We start from the raw sequence: 25,107 nt of genomic DNA on the forward strand, positions 1-25,107 counted from the left end.
CGTCGGTGTAAACGATTCTTTGTGAATCGCCGGAAGTATCAGTATCAGTGAGGTGAAGTGCGCTACGATTTGCACGGAGTTCGATCTTTTTGGGCGTTCTGTAGGAAGGAGAGCTGGCGCGGCGCGCACGAGAGGCCGCCTCTAGAAAAAGAGCGCGTCTCGCGCGTTGCGTTACATTGGAATACGCGACGCTCGGGAAAGTGTGCCAGCAACGTAACGATATTCGAAAGGTAATCGCATCCATGCTGCAAACGATAATGACCGAATAAAGGTGCGTCAAAGTTTTACAAGTCGCGGGTCACCGAGAAATTTTGGCCGGTCGAACCGGGAACAAGAAAGAGAGGGAGGAAGGGAGCGACAGAGAAAGAGAGGAGGCTGGCGCGCGGCGAGGCCACCTCGGCAAAAGACCGCGTCTTACGGGTACGGTGGTGTGCTGCGGTGCCTATTGTGCGATACAATCGTTGAAGCTTATCGACATTCGTGGAATCATTGTATATATCTTCGTAACGTATGGCAAAACGATAGATCGACAAAGGATTTATCGAGCAGATCAGTGCACAGTGTCAACGCGTTACCCGCGGACCTATACGGAGAAACGCAACCGGCGGCGATATATCCCGCGTGGTACGTATACGCACGCAGACGTACACGCGCAAGCACGACACGTAAGTGTGGCATGCACATTCGCAAAGGATTGTGGACTCGTGGAATCGTCGTTTGGTCGCGTGTATCGAAGTGGCCTGTCGCGAAGCGCGCTTAACAGAGAGATCCAACACCGTGGAAAACGTGTCTGTCGAACGCACCGCGAGGGAGGGAGAGAAAAGAGAGAAAGAGAGATAGAGAGGGAGGCGGAGAAAGAAAGCGAGAGAGGGAGAGAGAGAGAGAGAGAAAGATCGGTGCAGAAGGAGAGGTATCCGTCGTTCGACGATTGGCGCGTGGCGTAGACATTCGACGGTCACTTGGCACGTATGTAGTGCAATTATTTCCCGGTTTTCCCGTTTCGTCCCCGTGAAGCCGGCATTATTTATGGGTGCATGGATCGGAGCATTTTCACGAGCGAAACAAAAGACGTGGAACGGAACCAGTACGCCACCAGTACGAACACGGTTCCCTTTGTTCGGCACGGCGATACCTCGATAACGATTTGTTCGAATTTTAAATCGTGTCTCACGATTACCGGAAGGAAGTTACGTCGTACGCGGCTGGCAAAGTATACCGACATCGAAAGTGCGTGCAAAGGGTGTGAAATGCGTCGCGCTGCAGTTCGATGTTCGATCCAGCAGCGGCGGACGACCTGACTTTGTCAGATTGCCTCTCGACGTCGTCGCCGCTGCCGCCGCCGCCGCTACCGCTGCCGCTGTCGCCGTCGTCGTCGTCATCGTTGTGCACCTCTCGGCTTCAGTCCAACAATGGATCAGCGCAGCTGCGGTTCGCTATTCGAAAACCTCTCCCGGTAGCGAAACGAACGGATAGAAAGTGATCATTCATTCGCTTGCGATTCGGAACCGCATTGAATTCGGTGATTAACGTTAAACGTTGAACAGACATTTCGCGCGTTCTACACGCGCCATAGATTTCGCACATTATTGACTTCGTCGATCCGTGCAATCGATAATATTGCATCACGTTAACGAGTTTCTCTGGTTGTGTTGCCGCTTCGCCGTCAACAGGCAAATACGCGTTCATTGAATTAAGAACGAAAACGAATCGTAACACGTATACAGGCATGCAGGCCGAGGCGTATACGTTTTATTATAAGACGTCGCTCGAATTTGTTTACGTATAAGCGTGATTCTGCGCTTGATACACGAAACGGTCCCCGGGTGTTGTTGCGTCTTGCCGCAAGAATGATCGACCTTTTATTCTCTCGCACCGTTTCAAATGCAGCCGAACGATGCTTTCGATGCTCGAGTGATCGCGTGACAGATTAAAGCAAGTAAATTTCGTTGCTAGTAAGATAAACGCAAGGATAAATCTCAGTTGATACGAAATTCGAAGCGAAGCGCAACCAAGTGATACACACGAAGCGGATACGCGCAGAAAAATATAGAAACTTGTCGGTCGTTATGACATCGCGCGCGAATGATACAAACACTATAAAAACGCGTAGAAAGCACTGCGAGAATCGTTTCGACGGAACTATCGAACATTATACAAACATATACCTGAAAATATCGCATTATATCGCGGAACGATCCATCAGCGTGTAACAATGCAGCAACACCGGGTAGAAACACAGATACTCCACGAGGAGCAGATCCTGGAGGCGATAGATCAGTTGCGTCGCCGTAAAGCGCGACCCGACGCCGACCGCATCTGCAATTATTTATTGCGGAAATTCTCCGTGGACGCACGGGACACGATAGCCGATCTTCATAGATTGATCGAAGCGGAGAAGGTGATTCAGGTGGACTACAAAGGTAACACCAGTTACCGAAACGCTTCGAAATGGTCGCGATTGCAACTTTACAAAAATCGACCGGAGGGTTTCGTGAAAGAGAAGTTGAACTCCGGGATGGTGGCGGGCGCCGTCGCCGAGCTCGTCGTAGAAGAGCCGGATTACCTCGATCAGGGTGTACCAGCATATAGGTTGGTCGAGCAATTGCTCGATGGAGTCTCGAATCCTACCTCCAGGCGTATGGTCGAGGATTTTCTTGGGAAAGAAGTAGCTAGCGGAAATTTGACGCGTCTCTCGAACGGCAATTACTCGCTGGTGGCGACGTCTGACATGACAACTACCGCCGAACCAACACATCGAGAATCTTTTACCCTCGAGAATGGGAACGCGCGACGCAAGGAATTGCACACGGTTTCATCGACGACGGGCGGTCTGTACGATTTCGACGAGACAGAAAACTTGACGATTACAGACTCTAGGTCAAACACGCCGAGATCCTCGCGTCAAGCTAGCCCAAAGCCTGATCCGCAAATCAGAAAGGAAGAATGTTTTGAAATAATCGTTGGAAGGAACGAGAACACCGAATCGTCAGTGGAACATGATTCTTTGAAGGAACAGGAATCGCAGGAACCCTCGCAAACATCTGTCGAAGATGGAAAGGAAGAATCGAAAACCACGGATAGTCAGTCACATAACCTCAAAAGATCGTCGAAGGCTGAGCGTAAACAGCGCCTACTCGTTCGAACAGATGATCCTATGGACATAGAGATCAAGTTTGAGGATTATCGGAAAGACAATAAAGAAGAGACGAATTCACAGAAGGAGAAAAGAGACGAGACTGGACACCTTAGCGAGGAACGGGAAGACGACGATGCGGGAAGAAGTTCTACTAATCCCTCGCCTACACCGTCGAGCGTTAATGTTGGTGGATTTCGCAGTGCCCGCAGGAAGGTATGCCTTATTTAGTTTGATAACTAAAAGTGTAATCGATATTGATTAGTGTTTCATATGAATGGACAATGGATATTGAAACAATTGAAAATGTGTATTGCAGAGAGCAAAAAAAGTATTTGATCCATCTGACAATAATCTTGTAAAGCGGAAACGTGGAAGACAGCCTGGTTCTCAAAATAAGTCTACTTTGTCTCAAGAATCTCAAGACACTGTTAAACCCACTGTCAAAGACGGACCTTGTAGGCAGTGTAGTCTTTGTGCCAAAGAAAAGCAAGAAAGTTTGGTTGCTTGTCGAGATTGCACCGTCAGAGGTATTTATTTTGTTACAATACTATTAGAAATTTTTTACATTTATCACATCGTATTGAATTCAAATTTGCTTCTTATAGCTCATCCGAGTTGTATTTATAGTCCGGAAGAAATGCTTCAAAAGGTGGGTAGTAACTGGCAGTGTGAACGCTGTAAAAGTTGTACAATATGTTGTGAAACTTCTGATGCGGTAAGTTAATATTAAGGGTTATAATATTATTTTTCTTTTTAAATATATCATTATTTTGTTTTCTTCATTCCAGGGTCCACTTGCAACATGCTTTACCTGCGACGAAGCTTATCATTATTATTGTCATACTCCACGGATAATATTACCGAAATCAAATTCAAAATGGCAATGTAACGACTGCGTTCAGAAGCAGTATAAACCAAGTATAAACCAGAATATTAGTCTGGTTACTAGCAGACCTGATACACCATCGAATCCACCTGTTTTACCTCCAGTTTTAAGTCCTCAAGTTTCGCCTGCCAGAGGGTCTTCTGATCAAATGGAGGATGATGGTCCAAGAGATGGAATTGATCCAAATATACCGGATGCTTCAGATTGGACATCCGAACAAGTGTATCAGTATTTTGCAAGACTTTTTCCAAAGGAAGCTGAGGTATTCAGACAACAGGTAATTTTTCATTTCTATTTTTTCTTTATTAACTTATATATTTCAAACATTTTTATTAACTGTCATATTTTGTTTATGTGTTTTAGGATATCGATGGTCACTCTCTACTGTTGATGAAACGATCTGATGTTTTAAGTGGGCTTGATCTACTCCTAGGCCCAGCATTGAAAATATATAGACATGTATTGAAACTGCAAGTGAGAAGAGACGATCCAAAACTTTATTGGCTGTAAATACTTTAAAAACTTGAATAGTTAGGATGACATCTGAAAAAGGGTGATAACTTATCGTGTACTGTACAGATAAATTCTTTTTACATTTAAGGATTGCGAATATTTTTTCGATTCGAGATACTTTTTCATATTGTACATATCGTAGTTATCTTGAATTAAAAAAATAATTCTTTATTATAAAAAATAAGATAAAATAATTAAAAAGTGAACGATGTTGTTTGTTTTCTGTCCAAATACCTTCGTACTGGACAGTTTGTTTAGCTTACCGTTTATACATAAGACCCTGTATAATATTAGCAGAATGTATTCTTTTTGTTTATTGATTGTAATCGGTATTTCTAAAAGGTGCTGATTTTTTTCGCCTGTTACATGTTAACACTCATCTTTTGTTTCACAACGAAAATTCTAAAAATTGTTCTGTTTATAATAAAACAATTCAAGTACGAGGAAAATAATAAATAAATGTTTGTACACCTTTGTATTATTTTTTATTTTTTACAATGTATAGCAAGATAACAAATATTTATTAATAGTACAGTAAATTTGTCAATATCCAATATAAGGAACATGATACTTTGGTTTGAAATATACTTTCTTATACATTAAACATATTAGTATTTACAATATACGTCATACTAGGTAATACACTTAACTCTGCCTTTAATTAAAAATACTATTACTATTACTTTCATAATACACATAAGAATAATATTTTTATTATTACTAATAGAATCTTTTTAAACAAATAAAAATACATAACATTCTAATTTTATTAATACTGAATAGAAAGGCTAATTTTTTAAACTCTTAACATGACAAAACTATATAACATATATCCATCAACTCATCCTTGATTATGATAACTCATTTGTCAAAATTTATTTAGTTAGATGTTTCATAACAGCAACTTACGCATTCCTGCAATGTTGTATTCATAATATTTACATTGATATAAATACAGTATATTCAGAAATTAAGTAATATTTAGCCCAACGGATATAAAATGTTATGACAATATCAATGGAATTTGAGTTTTAAAGTTTTTATCATTTTTGGTAGTTGTGTAAATACTTTATCACACCTTCATTATTTTAAATCACATTAAATTCTGAGGAATTGCACATTTAATAATTCATAAAATACTAGTATGAAGATATAGACATTACTCATTTTGTTAATGGTATATATAAGTAATGTCTTTCATTGGTTATATAAATACACATCAATTTACATTTTGGGAGAAAATATTGAGTTTATACATTTTAGTATAGTATGACTAAAGTCAATGTTATGGAAAAGTCTTAAACTGTATCTCAATGTTTACAATATACCTGTTATTTATGTATTATTTGATGTACTGTGTCACAGTCTAAAACTCCACTGAAGTAAAATAGAGCACAGAATATTCAGAACTATTTTGAATCGCACATTGTACTATGTTGTTCCATATTTGGAATACTTCACTTTTTGTGTGTGTAATATAGAAACAAAAAGGAATTTTCCAGACAATAGCTCATATATATATTTACAAAGAATACTCTAAATCGTATATAATATCAATAATTTGTTTCGATAAAAAATTAGCATTTTTGTTGTACCATAATAATAAATGCAATGAATACGAAACAGCAAATAATAAAATAACATTACTAATCTGTTCGATGTATAAAGTCGAATATGCCTCTCAATATTAAAATTTGTAAGCAACATTAAATTTATAGAACATCTTTTAAACAAGTAGACAAAATGAATAAGCATTCCGTGGATATAAAAAGATATACACTGAAATATTTTACTATATGTACATTAAAGTTAGAATACTCTTTTCTAATATTAATAAATTATACTTAGAAAAATAATATGCAGTTATAAATACATAAGCTTCTCATTTTTATTAAATGGATAACAAAGTACATAATTTGCAGTCTTGCATCTGTGCATTTTCTTTATTATTCGATGATGGTTTTTGTTATTATTTTCATAGGGAAAAAAAGTTAATAGTAAGAATCGTTATTTGCTTTTATAAAAAACAGTATTAATTTGTATAAAATAATTCCAGTATATATATTACCATATATATGTTACCGTAAGTTTCTTCCAGAAAATATTTTGTATTCTATTTTATAATTTATTTTGATTTTTTTCTTGTATATTTCAAAACTTCAATTAACTTTTTAAGGCTCTTTAAGTACACATTTTCAAAGCTTATCTTTAAACTATTTAAACTATAAACAAAGTTATTTTGAAACAGAAAGCACAATTACTCTTTTAATAGCTCGTAATATTCGTTAAGCACTACTATACGTAATGTAAACATAGTTTATTCAAAATTGTATTGATATACTTAAATTTAAATAGTTCTGAAAACCATTTAAAAGTTAGTGTGTTAGAACAATTAGCTAAATTTTAATTCTGGTACATCAACAATCTCCGAGTATTTAGGAGGAGGTTGTTTATGCAATGGTACTTCTGATAAGTACAGTGTCACAGCAGGAGAAGTGTCAGACTTTTCGATAAGCATCTCTTTATAAGAATCTTTGGTTTTTTCGGAATATAAACATAGCCAAAGTGCAAACAAAGCTGCAGCTGCAATAACAGAAGCTAAAAGCCACTGTGGTAGACCAATATGTTGCGAGACACACTGAAGCCAATCAGATCCAGGAATTGAAGCTGACTGCTCATTTTCACCAGAGTAGTCTGACGGTACACCATAATCTATAGTCTACATTTTTATTAAATTAAAAAATTTAAATGATTTAATATCACACAATCGGTATAATGGAAATCTTACTATGTCAAAACTACAGAACATAGTAACATAAAAAGATAATATTATACTTTGATACATAATAATAGATACTCTATTAATAAAGGATCAGAAAGAACCCACGACTTTCCATGTAGATATAATAAGGCTAACAATTCTCATATATGTTTATGTATCCACATTTTTTAGTTTTAAGTATATAAATTAGAGTCTACGATTTTGGACGTGTACTGAAGGGACGCGTGTACATGGAATCCGTGAACTGTGTATTTGCAAATTAAGTACTCATCCGTGTTCTTAATACATGTGTAATTATGCATTTTATTCACCGTGTACACGAATAAAGAGTTCCGTATATTTTTGTACACGGATCCGTTCAGCACTTTCTAGTCCGGGTCTGGCAGGTAATGCAAGACAGCAATAAATTCGCGCTCAACTGTTTAACATTATATTATAGTGTATTAAAATACACGTGTAATATAAATACACGAATATTCGTGAAATTAATATACACGGGTACCTGTGTGTTTAATATTACACAGATTAAAACACGTTTATTACACGTGAAATAGGAAGCCCTAATATAAATATTTCTTTCAATTACTCAATATAAAACTTACCCCGGCATCCAAAGGAACAGTTTTAATATATGTCTGCGGCAATCTAAACCCATTTAAATCCCACCATCCTGGGAAAAGTTCTTTGCGTAAACCAGGATCACTTAAAATGTCATTTTCAGGCATGTCAGGCAACATTAAAAGTGTATTAGAATCTGCACCTTCGTCTACATAGATCGCATCGGTAAAAATTGTTAACAGATCTGAAACACGCTGCCTGCCCATAAAATCACAGCCAGTAATGCAAGCATATCGACCTTGTGGCAATGAATATGCTTCTGTGCATGCTATAAAAAATAAATAAATATTACTATTGCTCGGACACATTGAAGTTAAGGAGAGTTATCAATAACAATGTGTCAGAGAAGATTTAAATATTCTTTTGTGTAAAAATGAAATCTATAACCTTGATATAAGTATAACTGGTATATGATATATTAGGTATAACTTATATCTACTGATGACTAGAAAATTTCCAAAATAGTTTTGATGAATAATGAGTTATATATCATACACTATTACAGCAGGTAATCTAATAACTATTATATAATACAAATTGATCTCAAAGCAGTTCTTTAAGAACTGTAATAAATAATAGTATACGTTTACATACATGCTTCGCAGGCATCTCTGGTACCATTTAAATTGTTTGGTTCAAATCCATAATGTAAGTCAACGAGATTATAGAATCTACATCCCCGTTGACAACATGACTTAACATATTTACTCTGAAATTGAAATGTCACATTCCGGTTAACAATTATGCGTAATATATAGGATGCCAGAATAAAACTGATATGCAAAGAAAGAGACGTACATTTGTAAAAGACAGTGGTGCTTTTTCACACAAATTAATGCACGGATCCTCTCGATTTACAGTGTTGGAAAATGTATCGCTTCGTACGACATTTGTAATGAACAACAACAATAATGCAATAATTTCCTTTCTTTCTTTCATTTCAAAACGTTACTTTCTTCAAAGGTAGTCTTCGATGTTTGGGCCAAAATAATTCGTTAAACGGAGAAACTTCACTTGCAAGAGGTTGATAGCTCGCCGAATAATCGAGTAAATATCGATTTAATTATGGTGGGAACGCATCGGATTGGTCGAATGGTTTTTGCCTATCAGAAGAGACCAATAGGTTTTTTAAATTTCTAACATATCGTCTGCTAAATTTGATATTTTTACTGTTTCTATTACAGAATTAACACGCATTTTTCAGTATAATTTATTCATTTTAAAAAGAAATCCGACAGATCTCTAATAAATTTCAATATTAAATATTATAGTTCAACAATATCGGGTGTTAGACAGCAGATGGCAGAAAATTCAAGGGTTGTCTATTTTAACTTGAGAAAATCAAGAGTAAAAAATTTGAATTTCAGCTTCGTTTTCCAATTATTGACAACTAAAAATCTCCTTGATTCGCCAATAGTAGCACGCTTATCATATCAAGAGGATTGCAGACAATGATATGTTAGTTCAAAAGATGTAGGAATACAAAACTAACATGCTGTTATTGGTCGATTTTAATTGTTAATAACTTAAGAACTAAGCCTAAATTGCAATTTTTATACCTCTTGAATTTCCTAAATTTGTTCACCTCTTATTAAACATTGCATATTCAACATTATTTAAAATAAAAATCATTACACAATATGTTATCAGAGAAGATGACAGTACATATGTTTCAGATGACGCAATTCTGTAATCCTTTTCAGTAACACGTGCCACGTGTATATACTATTTATGTATATGTACATGCGTATGTGTAAGTACTGTTGTATATAGTACATATACGTAATATATAAATCTGTAGTGTCGTGTGCCGTGCCGGGCTATCATTCAGAAACGTGAACTGTTGTTACTAACTTAAGAATTTTGTAATTTTTGTACTGTTAACCAGTTATAGTCAGGTAAGTCTAATTCATTATTTCTGTATTGTATTTTCTATTTTTTAAATATATTTATATTTGATGAATTACGACCTACAGTAATTAAATACAAATAATAATTTATACTCTATGAGATACTTAGATTAACTAAATAATTTTCTGGTCATCTTCATATTTTTTAAATTCCTTATCACATTATATAGATTATCTTTTTTTAATATTAGTCTGATGAAAGAAGATTGATGATTTTATTTTAATGATCTAGTAATAAACTCATATCGAATTCTAATTAAGTATTATCATTTATAATAATGACCATTTTAATAGAATGTCGACGGAAGAAGGTTTTGCAACAAAAGCTCTTCATGCTGGACAAGATCCATTGCAATGGATGCATTGTTCAGTAGTACCTCCTCTTGTAATGTCCACAACCTTCCGTCAGGATGGACCAGGGCAACATAGAGTAAGTTTTTTGATGTAGAAACCAAATATCATAATATTGATTTTACTATAATTTGATATAGTTATTTGATATAACAATATTGAATATTAAAACATATTTTTATTATTTATCATTATTTTGTAATGTTCTAGGGTTACGATTATTCCAGAAGTGGAAACCCTACAAGAAATGTTTTAGAAACTTGTTTAGCTGCTTTAGAGAATGGAAAGCATGGATTTGCATTTGCATCTGGTTTAGGTGCTACATCAGTATTATGTTCATTATTAAAATCAGGAGACCATCTTCTATCTGGAGATGACATTTATGGTGGAACCAATCGTTTCTTCCGAAGATGTTTAACTACCCATAATATTGAACTATCACTTGTAGATACAACTGATATAAATGAGATTATAGCTGGTATTAAACCAAATACAAAGGTATTTAAAATTTTCAATCTCCTTATACTATGCATTCATCGAAATTTTTTTAATATTTATATATCTATATTATTTTTTAGATGCTTTGGCTGGAGACACCTACAAATCCTTTGCTTAGAGTTGTTGATATCAAGACCATATGTGAAATAATAAAAACCAAGTATCCTGAGATTATTATAGTGGTAGACAATACTTTTTTAACATGCTACTTCCAGGTGAGCAATACTCTCAGTCAGTGTTGCGATTTCTTTATGTACATTGTACTATATTTATTCTTATTGTAGAAACCTTTAGAACTGGGTGCAGATATTGTAGTGTATTCTCTAACAAAATACATGAATGGACATGCAGATATTGTTATGGGTTCAGCAGTAACTAGGAGAGACGATATTGCACAAAGACTTAAATTTTTACAAAACGGTAATTTTACACTATTCAATTTATACATTGCACTGCTTTTCTTTATTCGAAATTAATCTTTATCTTTCAATTGTTATATTAGCTTTAGGTATTGTACCATCACCTTTTGATTGTTATATGGTTAATAGAAGTCTAAAAACATTAGAACTCAGAATGCAACAACATATGAAGAATGGATTAGCAGTTGCAAAATTTTTGGAATCGCATCCTTATGTAGAGAAAGTATTTCACCCATGTATGTATCTACCTTACTATTTCTAAAGAATCTTATCATATTTCCTTTGCAAAATATATATATATATATATATATATATATATATATATATATAACATTATTGAGCTTGCCATATAATTAAATTAGTTCGTTATATTACATTTTATAACAGCATAACTTAATTTTAGATCTTCCGTCACATCCACAATACGAGCTTAGCCTTAAACAAACTACTGGTCACAGTGGAATGGTTTCATTCTATCTTAAAGGGGATTCTAGGAAATTTTTACAGTCATTGAAAATATTTACATTAGCAGAATCTCTTGGCGGTTTTGAATCCCTTGCTGAATTACCGTGAGTGAATAGTAATTATATCTATATCCAGTATATATACATATATATAATTATAAAGAAGGTTTCATTTTGAAAATTTTTGGATAGATCTGTCATGACGCATGCCTCAATTTCTGAAGAAGAGAGAGCAAACTTGGGTATTACTGATCAATTAATTCGTTTATCTGTTGGCCTTGAAACAGAACGTGACCTTTTAGCTGATCTTGATCAAGCTCTTGAAGCTTGTCAGTAAATTTATCAAAGTAATAAGACTTTTGTGAGGGCGATCGTAGAAGTTCTATGCAAAGTCTAACTTTATATTATCATTTTTTGCTACAATAAATTTTAATACTTCAAAGTTACAAAATTTTAATAATGATTACTCTTTATTCAAATGTTAACATTCCTAAAAGATTATATTGATAATATATAGGAGTTGAAAATAATATATATAGGAAAGAAATATGGATCATAACACAATGGAGTTCCATTATATGTATGTAGACATTTATTTTCCCAATGTTGTATCCAATGTATTTTCATACGATTTGTGGTATTTATAAAAAATGTAATGTACCTGTATACAAAATAGGGAATGAATTGTGAACAATAATATACTATAAATATTTGAATAAATTTTATAAACTCGCTTTATATCATTAATGTTAAACAAATAATTTAATATTTTAGTATCTATTAATTACATCAAACCAAGTATGGCTTATTAGAAATTCGACTTTTTTGTTATATATAATGAAAGAGATTCAAACAGATATGTAAATGTTCATAAATTAAAATGTAAATTCTACATTATGCAATACTTAAATTTTTATCTTTACATAGTATTCGATGTTTAGCGTAATTTCTTATAAACTTGTTAATTTGTACCGTCGAGTATTCTCAATTAAAGCTTTCAGTATTATAAAATGTAAAATAGAATGCAAAACATATTTCCGCTTTCGTACATTTACAACGAATAAAATACAATATCATCAAAATTTATATGTACTAAATAATTTGTTGTTTGAATTCTTTGTGTGAAATAATGTGGTTAATAGAATGGCTTATTTTAATAGAATATAAATCCTTGTTAACTTTAGATTTGTAGTGATAAAAAATTAATTCTTAACTGTGTCGTAATTTTCCTTTGTTTAGTCCATCGTATTTTTGTGCTCGACTATATAGTAATACTCCTGCTATTACCAAACATGTTCCCAAAGCCGATAATCCAGTTACCGGATTGTTAAATAATAAAACAGAAACCCAAATTAAAGAAGCTCTTTTTGCTGTATTGGCCACACTACAAAAGACAATATATGTAATATATAGCTTCTAAATTTAGATTTTTACTCACATACTTAATATAAAATTAGGCAACGTACCTGTGTGTTACAGGACTAACATAATCCATTAATGCATATGCAGTAATACTTTGAAAATGGAAGAACACTCCATTAAGAAGATAGGCTGTGAATAATTTAAAACTTAAGGAATGCTCGAGTGTTGGTAAGTCTAATAGTAGAATTGACACTGGTACTTGCACCACAATTGATGCTAAACTGGTATAAAATTGTAACTCTGCAGGACTGCAATTTCGAATAGTAAGTCAAGTTTATATAGAACACTGCTATGGTTATAGATGTAATTAATAAATATAATACTCACGTGTACCTAAAATTGTTGCCACTGATTAACATTTTGGAGTAAACATTTTGCAAACATTCTGTTACATTTGTGGCCATAACAGCAATAAATCCTCTGACATCGAAACTGATTTCATTCACTGAACACAGAGCTAGACCACCCATTACAGGAATTAAAGATAAGTTTACATATAACCCTGTATGTTCTCCTGTAAATAATGTTATAATCATTAATAAATTACAGTAAAAATTAATGAATTGAAAACTATTTTTTACACTATAAAACCTTGGACACATAAACTGAATATGCACAACATATTTATGAAAGAATTTTTGACGATAGAACAAAACAAGACATTAAGATAGAAAATTATGATAGTGATGCTTACCTAATAAATATCTGCTAATAAGGACGGTAAAAATTGGCGCACTACTTTTAATAGTTTCCGTGAAACTCACTGCTACATAATTGAGTGATACCAATCCTAGTACTACTGTTGCAAATCTTGTACATCCTACCAAGATCATATGTTTATAAAAACCCGCTGGTTTTGTTATTCTGGACCTTGTTCTATACATTCCACATGGGAAATACATTTGTATAAAACCGCATACTGTTGTCATTAACATTTGGCAGGCACCTGTATAAATGAATAAAATTTTCCATGTTCCGTTAAGAAACACACGCGTTAAATAAAATCATCTAAATGTAACATTTGCAGTAGGCAATTTGTATAATCAAAATATTGAGCATATTAAGTATTAATTTTTCCATTTATTTACCCAAAATTGTAGGATTTCCTTCCATGTAAGACAATATATATTTGTTTAAGAATAAAGTACACCCACTGAAGAAGAACCATAATGCTACAAATATCAGAGCTCTGGAATTAAACAAACCGCCTTTGGTTTTATTCGTATGTACAATTATTTCTTCCGTTTTTTTATTGTTTTCTTTCAGTTGTATAGTTTGGTTATCATGTATTAATGGTTGCTCAGTATCGTGAGGTGTTAGCGTATAATTTATACGAACGGAATGATTTTCCATTACACCATAGACAAAGGGTGCATTACACCTTACTTTCAAATAAAATATTACTACACGTAAATATTAATGCACGTAATACACATATATACGTGGACGATGACAAACGCTATCTCGCCGGTGTTATCACATCTTCAGTTTGACCGGTTAAGACGATATTGACATTCGTGTAATTCCTCCAAAGATTCGTTATAGGTTATGTTTTAGAAGGTTTGTAGATTTACAGTAAAAGTTATATATTTAGCGTTGGTATGACAAATAGTACGAATGACTTTGTAATCATCTATTGATAATACTGATATACGGTCTTCTACTTGATTAATCATAGTAGTTTCACTGATATCACATTTTTACAAGCTCGTTTGGAGTTCGGTTACATTACATGTATATGCATATACATACATACATATACATATGAGCGCGTGTGACTGAACGCTTTCGCAAATGCGTTTACATATGATTTACATATGTATACATATGTATTAATCGTTGATGAAAAAAAAACATTAATTGGTAGTTTTTAATCAAAATTGCATGAACTTAAATTGTAATCATTATTTGATATAATGTGATTGATATAAATGAAGGTACAATTATCTTCATGCTATTCAAGGTTTTTGTGATTTCAATCAAAAGTTATAAATTGGATAGATAGTTTTATTACTATAAATTGTATACATATTAACAATCAATAATCATATTACTTACAAAAGTAAATTCTCTTATAATCATATCTACATGTGAACATTTAACAATATTAGCTTATTTTGCTACAATTCAATAGACGGTGTATTTGCAGGTACAGTAGTTTGCATTTTGTTAATCTCATTGTAGTAAAATTTCTCAGAGAAATCTTTATGCGCTAAAATTGCTACATTCCTTCCACTTATTGCACTCATTTCCATTGCACTGGCTGCCCATTCAATAGCGTTCACATGATAAAGTGTATTGTGTAATTTAAATTTTGCGTCGTGGACATATGTTGAGTATTCAGGATAAGCCTTCCATGAAATTTCCTTTATTTCATCAATCTGAAACGAAAATTATTAAAATATTTCTATATTTATTATTTACTTTTGCGTCCGATTTTTGTAAGCGTCATACATTTGAAAACATTTCATTCAGAACTCCTGATCTTAAGGGTGCGTTACTAAAGATTTTCCAAACTTTACTATTCTTCATTGAACCCTCTATAGAATTTAATCTGCCCACAGAACTAACTATTGTCTTATTAGGCTCACAACTAAGAATAGTATCTATTTCTTCTGCTGAACCAAAATAATATGGTTTCAAGCCAGCTTTAACAAAGGTAGCTATAGTTCTATGATATTTTTCTGCACCATGGAAGTCGTTATTTGGAAATCCTTCGAAAGTAATGGGATATTGTTGATCACTGGTAAGTGGGGTTGCAACAATTACAATGTCATACACAGATTTCATTATAATTGTACTATCTGCAATCAAAATTGTTATGTAATAAGTGACAATTGGGATGTTATGAAATAATTAATGATATACTATACCTTTATTATGGTAATGCACTTCGTATGATTGCCTACCATTTTCTTTTGGGGCATTGATAATTTTTACAACATACGAAGGTATAATGTTTATATTCTTATTTCTATATATTAAATGTTCAGGTACCTAAAATATTTCAGCACCATTAGTTGAATGAAAAAAGGAATATATTAATATATTAACTGTACTTAAAAGTACAAATAATAATGAAATAGTAAACACTAAATGGATAGCTACAGTTTGAAGGCCAAGAAATGTTTTAGCACTTCAAAAATTTCTAAAATTGGTTAAAAAAAAAAATTTCTTACTGTAATAACAGCCTTGGTCGACTTCTGTACCAAAACTTGCCTGTATGATTCCATTGTGTCTATTACCTCCTTATATTGTTACTTAAAAGTATTACATCTAAATTAATAAAAAAAAACCTTTTTGTTTCCTCCTTTTACGGACCACAAATTGAAACCTGCTCCAGCTATAGATACAGCACCAAGAAAACTATGAACAGTAGTATCTTGCCCATAATTTACAACTAGTGTTGACTTGACAAGTTCATCTATCATTTGGTCTGAATAACCAAGATTTAAAAGATAATCTTTTATCGATGTTTGTAATAATTTTGGAAACCCATTATTCATGGCTGATAACAAACCAGTAACATTTTCAAATGATTTTCCAGCATCCTGCAGATCGTATATCTTTGCAAAATCATTTAATATAGACTGCACAAGTCTGTTAGAAAGAAAGTCAAATTAACTATTATTATAATATTGATTAGTACATTTTTGAAAACGATTTCAGTAATATATCCATACCTGTTAAGACTAAATGGCTCAATACCATATCTATAAAGCAGTTTAGCAAAAGATATCACTTCCCAATTGCTTTCTTCGAAGACAAATTCATTACCATTCCAAATACCAACTTTATTACCATCAGTTGACGTTCTATGTTCTAAGCCTAAAGAGATAATTTGATTATAAAGATAAGGAAAAATGTTATATAAAATTATATGTAAAATAATGTACCAAGCAATTTAACAAATTCTTGCATGTATTTATTTTGAGGGTGTATGATTGCACCACCAGCTTCGAATTCATTCTCATCAATTTGTACTGTAGCTAAACGTCCACCAATTGTCTTTGCTTCATACAAATCAATGTTAAGATTACTTTGAAATAATTCTGTAAGAAAATGGGAACTCGATGCTCCTCCAATGCCGCCACCAATAATTGCTAAAACAGTGTTAGTAGATATTAATTTGCACATATAATGTTACTATGTCATCTTTATTATTAAAAATATTTTGATTAAATATAATAATATATTTTTCAATGATTGAATTATATCATTGGAATTGCTTTATTTTAAATATATTAAAAAAGTGGTAAATTGAAGGGTAAGGATTTTTGCCTACCTATATTAGGTTTACGATTTTCGAAAGAAAGTCCACCTTCCAAAAGTAATATAAATGAAAAAATAATTCGAAGTTCCATATTTTGTAACTATGTATCTTATATGATGGTTTCTTGAAAACTGCTTAACATATTCCCCAGAGGCCTTATAAATCGACTGATTTTGCTTATCTTATTATTCAACATGTCTGCTGAGATTATTATTTTACGATAATATAATTAACACGTTCATATTTTAATTCATAAAGCGAGGGAAGATACTTATTATTACTAAATATATAACAACACTGTCAACATCAATTATATATGAGTTTTAATTCTGACTATGCAAATTTTTATCCGCAATAGAAGTCATTTATGTATTGCCAAAAAATTTGAATTCCTACTAAGGAATTAAATAAACTATTATTAGTTATTTGCGACCTGAACATGTGTAAAGCTATATTTTATTTCCGTAAATGATACTATTTAGTAAATGTGTTTATGTAAGCATCTATATATTAATAAAAAACCTACGAATTAAAATACAAATATGTATGTTAATATTGGTTAAAACAGGGGTCAACAGAGGTTGACAAATTGGATTACATTGGATTAAATGCAACAGTTGCAATTACATGCATATGTTATACATACACGGATATTTTCAGGTGTTTATTTCAGGTGTGTGGCGCCTGGCGCCTTGGCAATGATATGAATGATATACAGGGTGTCCCAAAAATGTTGTACTTCCTTGAAAGGGAAAACACGCACCAATCAGAGCGCGACTGTAGGAACGTTGGCATTGGTTGAGTCGGAATCTGTCCATTATATCAGAGACGATTACAGAGAGGAATGAGGGTGTTCACGCCCGGGATTTTACTGTCCCCGGTATAGTGCTGCACATCTATGCATGTTTGTTGTTTTGTGGTGTACAACACGTGTGAAATGTTTCTTTGATGTTAACCTTACTTCCGCAAAGTGTTTTCGCGTCTATGTACTTGTCACTGATCTATATATATATATAAGTGGATACGGTATAAGCAGAGATTTGCACTGATCATTTTATTCGTGAGCGGTCACTTTTGCGCTGCATCTAGCAACTATGGATGAACCGTCTGCGAGAAAGGTTTGAAACTATATTTATGTTACATGAACTAATATATATTTGTAACATATTTAGGTGAACACAAGTTCAACTTAAACAAAATGTGATTAAGTTCATAAATGTAACTCTATTCGATTATTTAGGTGAAATGGATAAACAAACAACGGGTATTAGTTTTTGCTACTAGAGGAATCAGTTACAGACATCGTCATCTTATGGATGATTTGAAGACTCTCATGCCTCATCACCGACCAGAATCAAAAATGGAACGCACTAAAAATTTACAAGTTGTAAATGAAATATGTGAAATGAAAAATTGTAATAAAACAATATTATTTGAAGGCAGAAGAAAAAGGGATCTCTACATGTGGTTTTCTAATATCTCTGATGGACCAAGCGCTAAATTTCTTGTAGAGAATAGTATGTATAATATTCTTAAGAACATAATGAAGAATTACTTTTACAGCTTCATAAACTGAAAAATTATAAGCTTTATTACAAATAATATATTTTTATTTTAGTCTATACAATGGGAGAATTAAAAATGACTGGAAATTGTTTAAAGGGTTCTCGTCCCTTGTTATCATTTGATGAAAATTTTGCCAGTAAACCACATTATAGTCTCTTAAAAGAATTATTTATTCAAATATTTGGTGTGCCAAACCATCACCCTAAGAGTCAACCATTTTATGACCATGTGTATACATTTAGTATATTAGACAACAGAATATGGTTTAGAAATTTTCAAATTTTAACTGAAGATGGTGGTTTAGCTGAAATTGGTCCAAGATTTGTATTAAATCCAGTCAAAATATATAATGGAAGTTTTGGAGGAGAAGCACTTTGGGAAAATCCTACTTATATTTCACCAACAAAGGTATGCTACAGCAATTATTTCCATATCAATATTATAAGTATATTTACAGTAAGAAATTTATTACCATTTTTATAGTTTCGCCAATCTATAAATAAAAAAGCTGCTGGTAAATATATAAACAAGGTAGAACAGAAGTTGGTTCAAGAAATTAGTAAGCCAAAAGAATCATATTCACTGAACCCAATTGATGAGATATTCAAAGGTGACCCATTAGTAAAAGCCAAAGAATTAGAAGAAAAGGAAGCAAAAATAATAGAAATCAATGAACGAGTCAAAAGAAGTAAAACTAATAAAGTTAAACTAAAGAAAAATGTTACAAAACAAATAGGAAATAAATTAAAGAAAACTAGTTTGAAAAACAAAACAAGTTTCAAGAAGAAAACAAGCTTGAAAAACAAAGCAAGTTTCAAGAAGAAAACAAGTTTCAAGAAGAAGACAAAAAATTAATGAAATAATTATACAATGGGGCCCCGAATTACGTACTAATTAGTTCTAGAGTGGGCGACATAAGTTGGGGTACACAAGATAGACACACATGTATGTATGTATGTATGTATACATATATACATGTATTTATTAGATTAGGACATACATTTTCTTTCAAATGTATATAAATTTTAGAAAAGGTTAGATTTAAAGTTTATATATAGACGCTGTAACTGCGAAACAACGTAAACCGAGAGAACGTAACTCGGGGCCCCACTGTATTCACAATATTTTGTATTATGCTGATGAATATTGATAAAGTTTTTATTAAATATGTCATAAACAGTATATTTTTATTTTTTGCTATTATTACAATATCTAAATTAGATTAAGAAAAGCACATTGTGTTATGAGCAATTTGAATTGTATATAATATTTATAGATTATAAACAGCAGCTCAAGTCATACAAATTTAGAATAACATTTTTCGTTGTACAATCTTTATATTGTGATACAGTATACTTTTTACAAAAGATATAAAAATATAATAATGTTCCATTCCTTTTCTTATATTTATAAGAAAAGTTGCACAGTAACAATATCTGATTTATATACATCATTTTGGTTTTAAGAAAATAATAATACATTGAAAGAAAAACGTTAAATTAAACAAGTAAATTCATTATTGTTACCACCTATGTAGTATTTTATGTTAGTTATGTATAATCCATGAATATCAATCATTTCAAACATTATTAAATATCCTGGCACGTACTTGTACTTAATTTTAAAAGCACACTTAACGAAATAATATATTTTGTACATTGTACTGCACGAATCTATGTACTATGAATTATAGTACCATCACACAACGATGGAGTATACATTCTGAAGATTTACAAACAATGAAACAATTATACCATGTTTTATGATTTTAAAACTACAATTTTAAGCTCCTTTTAAAATTTGTAGTATATTTTAAGAAGTAAACAAATAATGAGTAACTACTTTACATATGCAACACAAAACTGCATTGTAATATAAACTACATATAAAATTCTGTTACTATTGTAGCATTATATTACGAATATAAATACTGATAAAAATTCTAAAAGGAAAAATACGTCTTTTTTTCTTGGTCAATAGACTAAAGTACTTTTTTTTCCTTGGTCAATAGACTGAAGTACTTAATTTCTTAATATTGTATTACAAAAATATATGTAAAATATACATTTAAAGTCAAGAAAAAATATATGATTAAAATTTGTTCTTTGTACATAGATTTCATGTTGTGACGGCAACGAGTAGTGTTTTCGTAAGACCTATTCTATTATAGCTATTATAGCTTCTTAAGCAATACTTAAATGTACAAATAAGCAATATGATAATCATTTTCACTAATGTGTAGATTAGGAATGTTGTGTAATAATTAATTATAGAAATGTAACAACTAATTATAGTAAAAAGTGGGTATAACATATTCTGTTGAATCAATACCTTTCTGATGGAAAATCCTTCTAAAAAAATATTAAATCATGCAATCGTGTTATAATCCAATGAGTAGGAGTGTTATAACACTTACTTAAAAAAATGAATCTTAATTGATTATGAATGTACATATGACAAAATTCGCTATTACGTATGGCAATGACATGTAAAATTTGTGCTTTGCAATAGTTAAAATATTATCAAAAGTTAAAATATTTTGTAACAATAGCTGGCAGTAATTTTTAAAAGCAGCTAAGAGTATGATTATAATCGTAAAATGTAGAAATGTTATTAAAAGCTGTAAAATATGTTCAAAAATGTGTAAAAGCGTCGGAAGAATGCTGAGTGTTTAATATTGATACTTATGTATTCATTGGTGTTAATTCTTGAGATTGTTGTCCGTTTGCATTATTATTAGAACCAATTTGTGCTAGCGCTGATTGACGCCATTTTCCATTGTCACCATTCAAATTTTTGTCTTCACAAATGCAGAGGAACAGCGTATCTATCACTGTCTATAAGGAGACATAAAATTGTAAATATCGAGTACATATAAGAAATTTGTATGAAAAATTCATGCACCATACCTCGTAAAGAGAAATAATGCTGTGAGCAATGAAGAATGAAAAAACGCAAATAACAAAGATTGGTGCAGCATAAAAATGTAATCTTGGATCTTGTTTCATAAATATTAATCCAATACTTCCAGTTGCAGCTGTGACAAAACATTTGCCCAGGAATAGGATAAAATCGCCTACTCCATTTATTACAGCTAGTTGCAATGCATTACTAACGAGCGCTGTAAATGCCTAAAGAAAAAGCAATGAAGTGAAAAATATAACATTTTCAATTAATAATATATTCAATGATCTACGTGAATAAAATATGTGGTTGAAATTATAACATACAATTTTAGCAGCATTACAAAAGTGTGTCCCCTCTATAGCAACAACGGTATATGCATTGTGGTTCATGTATCGAATAAATTTTTCTAGACAATAGAAGCAACAAATGCAACATTTTAAACCGCACTGAGCACATGGAGAAGTTTCTGTATTTTTCTTAAATCTATAAGAAAATGTAAATTATAAATTGCACTACAAAAAACTAATTTTCTAAAAAATAGGTTTTACAATAAATATACTTAGTGTGCAGGTATGTTAAAATTAAACGGGGTAATTTGAAAAGTGTTATTAGGAATGAGCCACAAGCTACAGAGCCTAGATGGTAATAAACTAAATTTCCCATAGCAGAGCATACTGGAGACGTACTAGCATCTTTTCCTCTAAAATAACAAATACAGATCATACATATACATACAATTATATCTTGCAGTGTACGTGACTTAAATATTATTTTAATATTATTACCTAAAATACCAATGAGCAACAGCTCCTGATATTACCATGTCTTGACAAGAAATAATAAATTCAGAGGTCCATATCAATCCTATGATATACACCCACCACATATACTTCACCCAAGTTGGATCAACGTACTCGACTAGAGTAAAAGCTGAAATATTTTGGAAATAGTAATGATTCTAATATTTAAAGAATTTAATACATTACTTTTAAAGGAACCCAATGAGAAGTCAATTTTCTTTTCTTCAATAATGGCGCTCTTCTCTCCAATTGAACTCAAATTTAAGGGATCAAATATGTGGTTTTTATACATTTGGACAGATTTTGTTCCAGGATAATCTGTAATTATTTTGTATGTTACATATATTATTTTAAAATTTCTTTGAACAATTAAAAGACTTACTTGCAGTTGCGAGACAAAGGACTACAGTTACCCAAAATGCGAAAAATAATATTAAGGCACTAAACGTAAGCAAAGGTTGAAAAAATAAACCTGGCAGTTCTGCCAAGCATTTTGCACTTTCTCTAAATAATGCTGTCATGAATCCAATACGTTTGCGTAATATACTCAATAGAAGTAATAGAATGACCTGAAATGCAGAGACATCTATTATATTTCAATAAATGATGAAAGTAAAATTATTGTATTATACTTTTTTTTTTAGCTGATTAACAATTACATACAGTTATTATTGTTGCAACAATAGAGAAAATCAGGAATGCTCTTTCATTTCTAACTGATTCCTCGAGTAGTTGATTTTGATCAGTTTTATCTAAAGTTCTTTTAATTTCTATATATGTCCACCATAATAAAACTGTACCGGCTGTAATAATTCAATAAGCGGATTATAAACAAAGCAATGTTTAATAGCACTTTAAAATTTAACATAAAATAAAGTGTCTATAATAAAATCATAACTCCACATTATTAATGCAACCAGTTTTATAATCAACTCCATGAATCAGATTCTATACAGGGGGAAATGCTTTTATTTTGTACTTCACTAACTTGTTAATTGCATATCAATGTTGAAAACTTTATTATTTCAAATGAAATAGTTTCTTGAAAAATTATGGGATAGACAATATCATTTCTCCTCTCAATTTTTCCTGGATAAGTAGTAAAATTACTTATAGTAAAAATTTTTATGCAACATATAAACTAAACATAAACCATCTACTATTAAGTAGCTTACCTGTGGTTGCAATACTGACAAGAACAATTACAATCCATGTTACAATAGATGCCAATAAATGGAAGATGGCAATCATAAAAAGAGATAAAACTGGAACAGAGTTGCATATAATTTTTGACTGTGTTATATACCTTAAGAAACCGAATTTTAAGTTATAAGATGATAATAGATTATACCAAAGGCCAAGAATGATAAAGCCAAAATCTCTCTCCAGGTTTTATACAAATCTCCCAATATCTGTTCTATAACATCCCACGAATTAATTAGACCATACAAATTGGCAACTACAGTTTCTCCTACTTCCTTAATTGTTTTTGGAATACAACGATTAAGAACAGGTATACTGTTATGTACTGGAAATCCAGGACAAGATCCTGTTTTATTTTCTTTGTTTCCATTACTGCAGGCACTAAAATCATTTCCTGGTTTATCATGACACAGTTGTGATCCTGTTTCCTCATAAAATTTACATATATCATTCATTGTTGTCATTTTTCTATCTGGACACTTTTTCACACAAATTTTTAAAGACTGCGAGACATTGGATATGTCTAAAAAGAACAGATATCTAAAATAATAATATTAGTAAATAACATTGATTAAGTTTATATATAATTAATAATTCAGTATGTAAAATATGACAATTGAATGCTAATACAAACGGCTTGTCACTAGTATCTTGTCCTGAAAGCTCCATGCTACCAAACTTTGGATTATTTTTCATACCACAAGTGTTTCCAAAACTGTCATACCCATTTATGAGTCTCAAAGGACTGCCATATACAAGAGCAAAAGCTGCTATTAATATCTGCATAAACAAAAAAACATATTATTAACAAGATTTACATTTTATTCAACAGATCCTATTGTTTAGGTAGAATATAATGAATAGTGTTTTATTTCATTCTCAACATTAAAGTTGAGCTGCATAAAGTAAAGCTGAACAATACGCTTTTACTGATATACATTTGAGAAAAGAAAACTTATCTACATAGATTCTTAAAAATTGTTAACAATCAGATTGTTAAGATCATCAAATTAATGTACTAAAATTTACATACCATAAAAAACCAAAATGCTATGAAGAAACAGAGCCAAAAAATATCCGTGCATTCTCGTACACGTGTTGGATCTGGTCGTTGTTCTTCATCGTCGTCACCTGAACAACAAGACATTTTTTCAAAACTTTGATAAAAATTAGAATAAGTCACTTGAGTAAAAAACTAATGAAACTCTTCGATTTCGGAGTTACTCCCTCCGTCGAATCACTGTGAAGTTGTCTACAACTATATGCAAGTGTGGTACGGTACACAACATAAGAAATGTATGTGTATAAATCTTTTCTATTTCTATTTACCATTTTCACATTTATATTTTAAAACTAGGT

The 25,107-nt window shown here is 32.0% G+C and overlaps 7 protein-coding genes across 10 annotated transcripts; 3 read left to right on the forward strand and 4 right to left on the reverse strand.

The window, feature by feature from the left end:
• The first annotated feature begins 851 nt into the window (after window positions 1-851).
• On the forward strand, window positions 852-6,752 carry Lint-o (L(3)mbt interactor in ovarian somatic cells). Of its 2 annotated transcripts, none has more exons than XM_076786614.1 (5): window positions 852-3,349; window positions 3,453-3,663; window positions 3,742-3,785; window positions 3,925-4,299; window positions 4,386-6,752. In XM_076786614.1, exons 1-5 carry the CDS (start codon window positions 2,213-2,215, stop codon window positions 4,530-4,532), a joined length of 1,914 nt encoding a protein of 637 aa, XP_076642729.1. In that variant the 5' UTR covers window positions 852-2,212; the 3' UTR covers window positions 4,533-6,752. The 2 variants fall into 2 exon arrangements, with proteins under 2 accessions (XP_076642729.1, XP_076642728.1); XM_076786613.1 differs by having other exon boundaries at window positions 855-3,349; window positions 3,742-3,851.
• LOC143353363 (transmembrane protein 59-like) lies at window positions 4,932-8,996 on the reverse strand. The gene is made up of 5 exons (XM_076786627.1): window positions 8,734-8,996; window positions 8,530-8,644; window positions 7,920-8,203; window positions 6,782-7,254; window positions 4,932-6,712 (listed from the first exon to the last, which is right to left on the reverse strand). The coding sequence occupies exons 1-4, from the start codon at window positions 8,872-8,874 to the stop codon at window positions 6,928-6,930; spliced, it is 867 nt and encodes a 288-aa protein (XP_076642742.1). The 5' UTR covers window positions 8,875-8,996; the 3' UTR covers window positions 4,932-6,712; window positions 6,782-6,927.
• Window positions 8,997-9,681: 685 nt separating this feature from the next.
• Cth (Cystathionine gamma-lyase) lies at window positions 9,682-12,315 on the forward strand. The gene is made up of 8 exons (XM_076786589.1): window positions 9,682-9,833; window positions 10,140-10,275; window positions 10,407-10,694; window positions 10,775-10,909; window positions 10,979-11,114; window positions 11,197-11,349; window positions 11,517-11,682; window positions 11,770-12,315. The coding sequence occupies exons 2-8, from the start codon at window positions 10,141-10,143 to the stop codon at window positions 11,912-11,914; spliced, it is 1,158 nt and encodes a 385-aa protein (XP_076642704.1). The 5' UTR covers window positions 9,682-9,833; window position 10,140; the 3' UTR covers window positions 11,915-12,315.
• A 139-nt stretch (window positions 12,316-12,454) lies between these two features.
• Window positions 12,455-14,760, reverse strand: LOC143353348 (solute carrier family 35 member E2A). 2 transcript variants are annotated; one of them, XM_076786592.1, is made up of 5 exons: window positions 14,088-14,760; window positions 13,694-13,945; window positions 13,333-13,513; window positions 13,044-13,247; window positions 12,455-12,961 (listed from the first exon to the last, which is right to left on the reverse strand). In XM_076786592.1, the coding sequence occupies exons 1-5, from the start codon at window positions 14,350-14,352 to the stop codon at window positions 12,787-12,789; spliced, it is 1,077 nt and encodes a 358-aa protein (XP_076642707.1). In that variant the 5' UTR covers window positions 14,353-14,760; the 3' UTR covers window positions 12,455-12,786. The 2 variants fall into 2 exon arrangements, with proteins under 2 accessions (XP_076642707.1, XP_076642706.1); XM_076786591.1 differs by having other exon boundaries at window positions 13,327-13,513.
• Window positions 14,761-14,985: 225 nt separating this feature from the next.
• Window positions 14,986-17,952, reverse strand: LOC143353344 (prenylcysteine oxidase 1). 2 transcript variants are annotated; one of them, XM_076786586.1, is made up of 8 exons: window positions 17,871-17,952; window positions 17,285-17,427; window positions 16,896-17,102; window positions 16,683-16,827; window positions 16,296-16,599; window positions 15,873-15,996; window positions 15,454-15,803; window positions 14,986-15,380 (listed from the first exon to the last, which is right to left on the reverse strand). In XM_076786586.1, exons 2-8 carry the CDS (start codon window positions 17,361-17,363, stop codon window positions 15,120-15,122), a joined length of 1,470 nt encoding a protein of 489 aa, XP_076642701.1. In that variant the 5' UTR covers window positions 17,364-17,427; window positions 17,871-17,952; the 3' UTR covers window positions 14,986-15,119. The 2 variants fall into 2 exon arrangements, with proteins under 2 accessions (XP_076642701.1, XP_076642700.1); XM_076786585.1 differs by lacking the exon at window positions 17,871-17,952 and having other exon boundaries at window positions 17,285-17,624.
• Window positions 17,953-18,183: 231 nt separating this feature from the next.
• Window positions 18,184-20,176, forward strand: LOC143353349 (ribosome biogenesis protein BRX1 homolog). The gene is made up of 4 exons (XM_076786593.1): window positions 18,184-18,390; window positions 18,513-18,789; window positions 18,891-19,246; window positions 19,322-20,176. Exons 1-4 carry the CDS (start codon window positions 18,367-18,369, stop codon window positions 19,691-19,693), a joined length of 1,029 nt encoding a protein of 342 aa, XP_076642708.1. The 5' UTR covers window positions 18,184-18,366; the 3' UTR covers window positions 19,694-20,176.
• Ctl1 (choline transporter-like protein 1) lies at window positions 20,005-25,010 on the reverse strand. Its single transcript, XM_076786584.1, has 12 exons — window positions 24,782-25,010; window positions 24,383-24,528; window positions 23,897-24,288; window positions 23,721-23,810; window positions 23,209-23,348; window positions 22,928-23,114; window positions 22,732-22,863; window positions 22,531-22,675; window positions 22,305-22,445; window positions 22,069-22,228; window positions 21,748-21,969; window positions 20,005-21,675 (listed from the first exon to the last, which is right to left on the reverse strand). Exons 1-12 carry the CDS (start codon window positions 24,893-24,895, stop codon window positions 21,523-21,525), a joined length of 2,022 nt encoding a protein of 673 aa, XP_076642699.1. The 5' UTR covers window positions 24,896-25,010; the 3' UTR covers window positions 20,005-21,522.
• Between the last annotated feature and the right edge of the window lie 97 nt (window positions 25,011-25,107).

The sequence above is a fragment of the Halictus rubicundus genome, chromosome 4 (assembly GCF_050948215.1).
Source record: "Halictus rubicundus isolate RS-2024b chromosome 4, iyHalRubi1_principal, whole genome shotgun sequence".
Classification (NCBI taxonomy): Eukaryota; Metazoa; Arthropoda; class Insecta; order Hymenoptera; family Halictidae; genus Halictus; species Halictus rubicundus.

Coding starts and splice junctions, on each gene's coding strand:
- LOC143353348 (XM_076786591.1), bottom strand. CDS start 14,352: ATGGAAAATCATTCCGTTCGTATAAATTATACGCTAACACCTCACGAT. Junction 13,946..14,087: donor AGGAAATCCTACAATTTTGG/GTAAATAAATGG, acceptor TCATTTATACAG/GTGCCTGCCAAATGTTAATG. Junction 12,962..13,043: donor GTTAGTCCTGTAACACACAG/GTACGTTGCCTA, acceptor TGTCTTTTGTAG/TGTGGCCAATACAGCAAAAA.
- Ctl1 (XM_076786584.1), bottom strand. CDS start 24,895: ATGTCTTGTTGTTCAGGTGACGACGATGAAGAACAACGACCAGATCCA. Junction 23,349..23,720: donor TGTCAGTATTGCAACCACAG/GTAAGCTACTTA, acceptor GAATTATTACAG/CCGGTACAGTTTTATTATGG. Junction 22,676..22,731: donor CTCATTGGGTTCCTTTAAAA/GTAATGTATTAA, acceptor AAAATATTTCAG/CTTTTACTCTAGTCGAGTAC.
- Cth (XM_076786589.1), top strand. CDS start 10,141: ATGTCGACGGAAGAAGGTTTTGCAACAAAAGCTCTTCATGCTGGACAA. Junction 11,115..11,196: donor ACTTAAATTTTTACAAAACG/GTAATTTTACAC, acceptor TTGTTATATTAG/CTTTAGGTATTGTACCATCA. Junction 11,683..11,769: donor GAATCCCTTGCTGAATTACC/GTGAGTGAATAG, acceptor ATTTTTGGATAG/ATCTGTCATGACGCATGCCT.
- LOC143353349 (XM_076786593.1), top strand. CDS start 18,367: ATGGATGAACCGTCTGCGAGAAAG. Junction 18,790..18,890: donor TAAATTTCTTGTAGAGAATA/GTATGTATAATA, acceptor TTTTTATTTTAG/TCTATACAATGGGAGAATTA. Junction 19,247..19,321: donor CTTATATTTCACCAACAAAG/GTATGCTACAGC, acceptor CCATTTTTATAG/TTTCGCCAATCTATAAATAA.
- LOC143353344 (XM_076786586.1), bottom strand. CDS start 17,363: ATGGAACTTCGAATTATTTTTTCATTTATATTACTTTTGGAAGGTGGA. Junction 16,600..16,682: donor GAGCCATTTAGTCTTAACAG/GTATGGATATAT, acceptor TCTTTCTAACAG/ACTTGTGCAGTCTATATTAA. Junction 15,381..15,453: donor TGAATGAAATGTTTTCAAAT/GTATGACGCTTA, acceptor TTTTCGTTTCAG/ATTGATGAAATAAAGGAAAT.
- LOC143353363 (XM_076786627.1), bottom strand. CDS start 8,874: ATGAAAGAAAGAAAGGAAATTATTGCATTATTGTTGTTGTTCATTACA. Junction 8,204..8,529: donor CAGAGATGCCTGCGAAGCAT/GTATGTAAACGT, acceptor TATTTTTTATAG/CATGCACAGAAGCATATTCA. Junction 7,255..7,919: donor CTGTTCCTTTGGATGCCGGG/GTAAGTTTTATA, acceptor ATAAAAATGTAG/ACTATAGATTATGGTGTACC.
- Lint-o (XM_076786613.1), top strand. CDS start 2,213: ATGCAGCAACACCGGGTAGAAACACAGATACTCCACGAGGAGCAGATC. Junction 3,350..3,452: donor TTCGCAGTGCCCGCAGGAAG/GTATGCCTTATT, acceptor TGTGTATTGCAG/AGAGCAAAAAAAGTATTTGA. Junction 3,664..3,741: donor TCGAGATTGCACCGTCAGAG/GTATTTATTTTG, acceptor TGCTTCTTATAG/CTCATCCGAGTTGTATTTAT.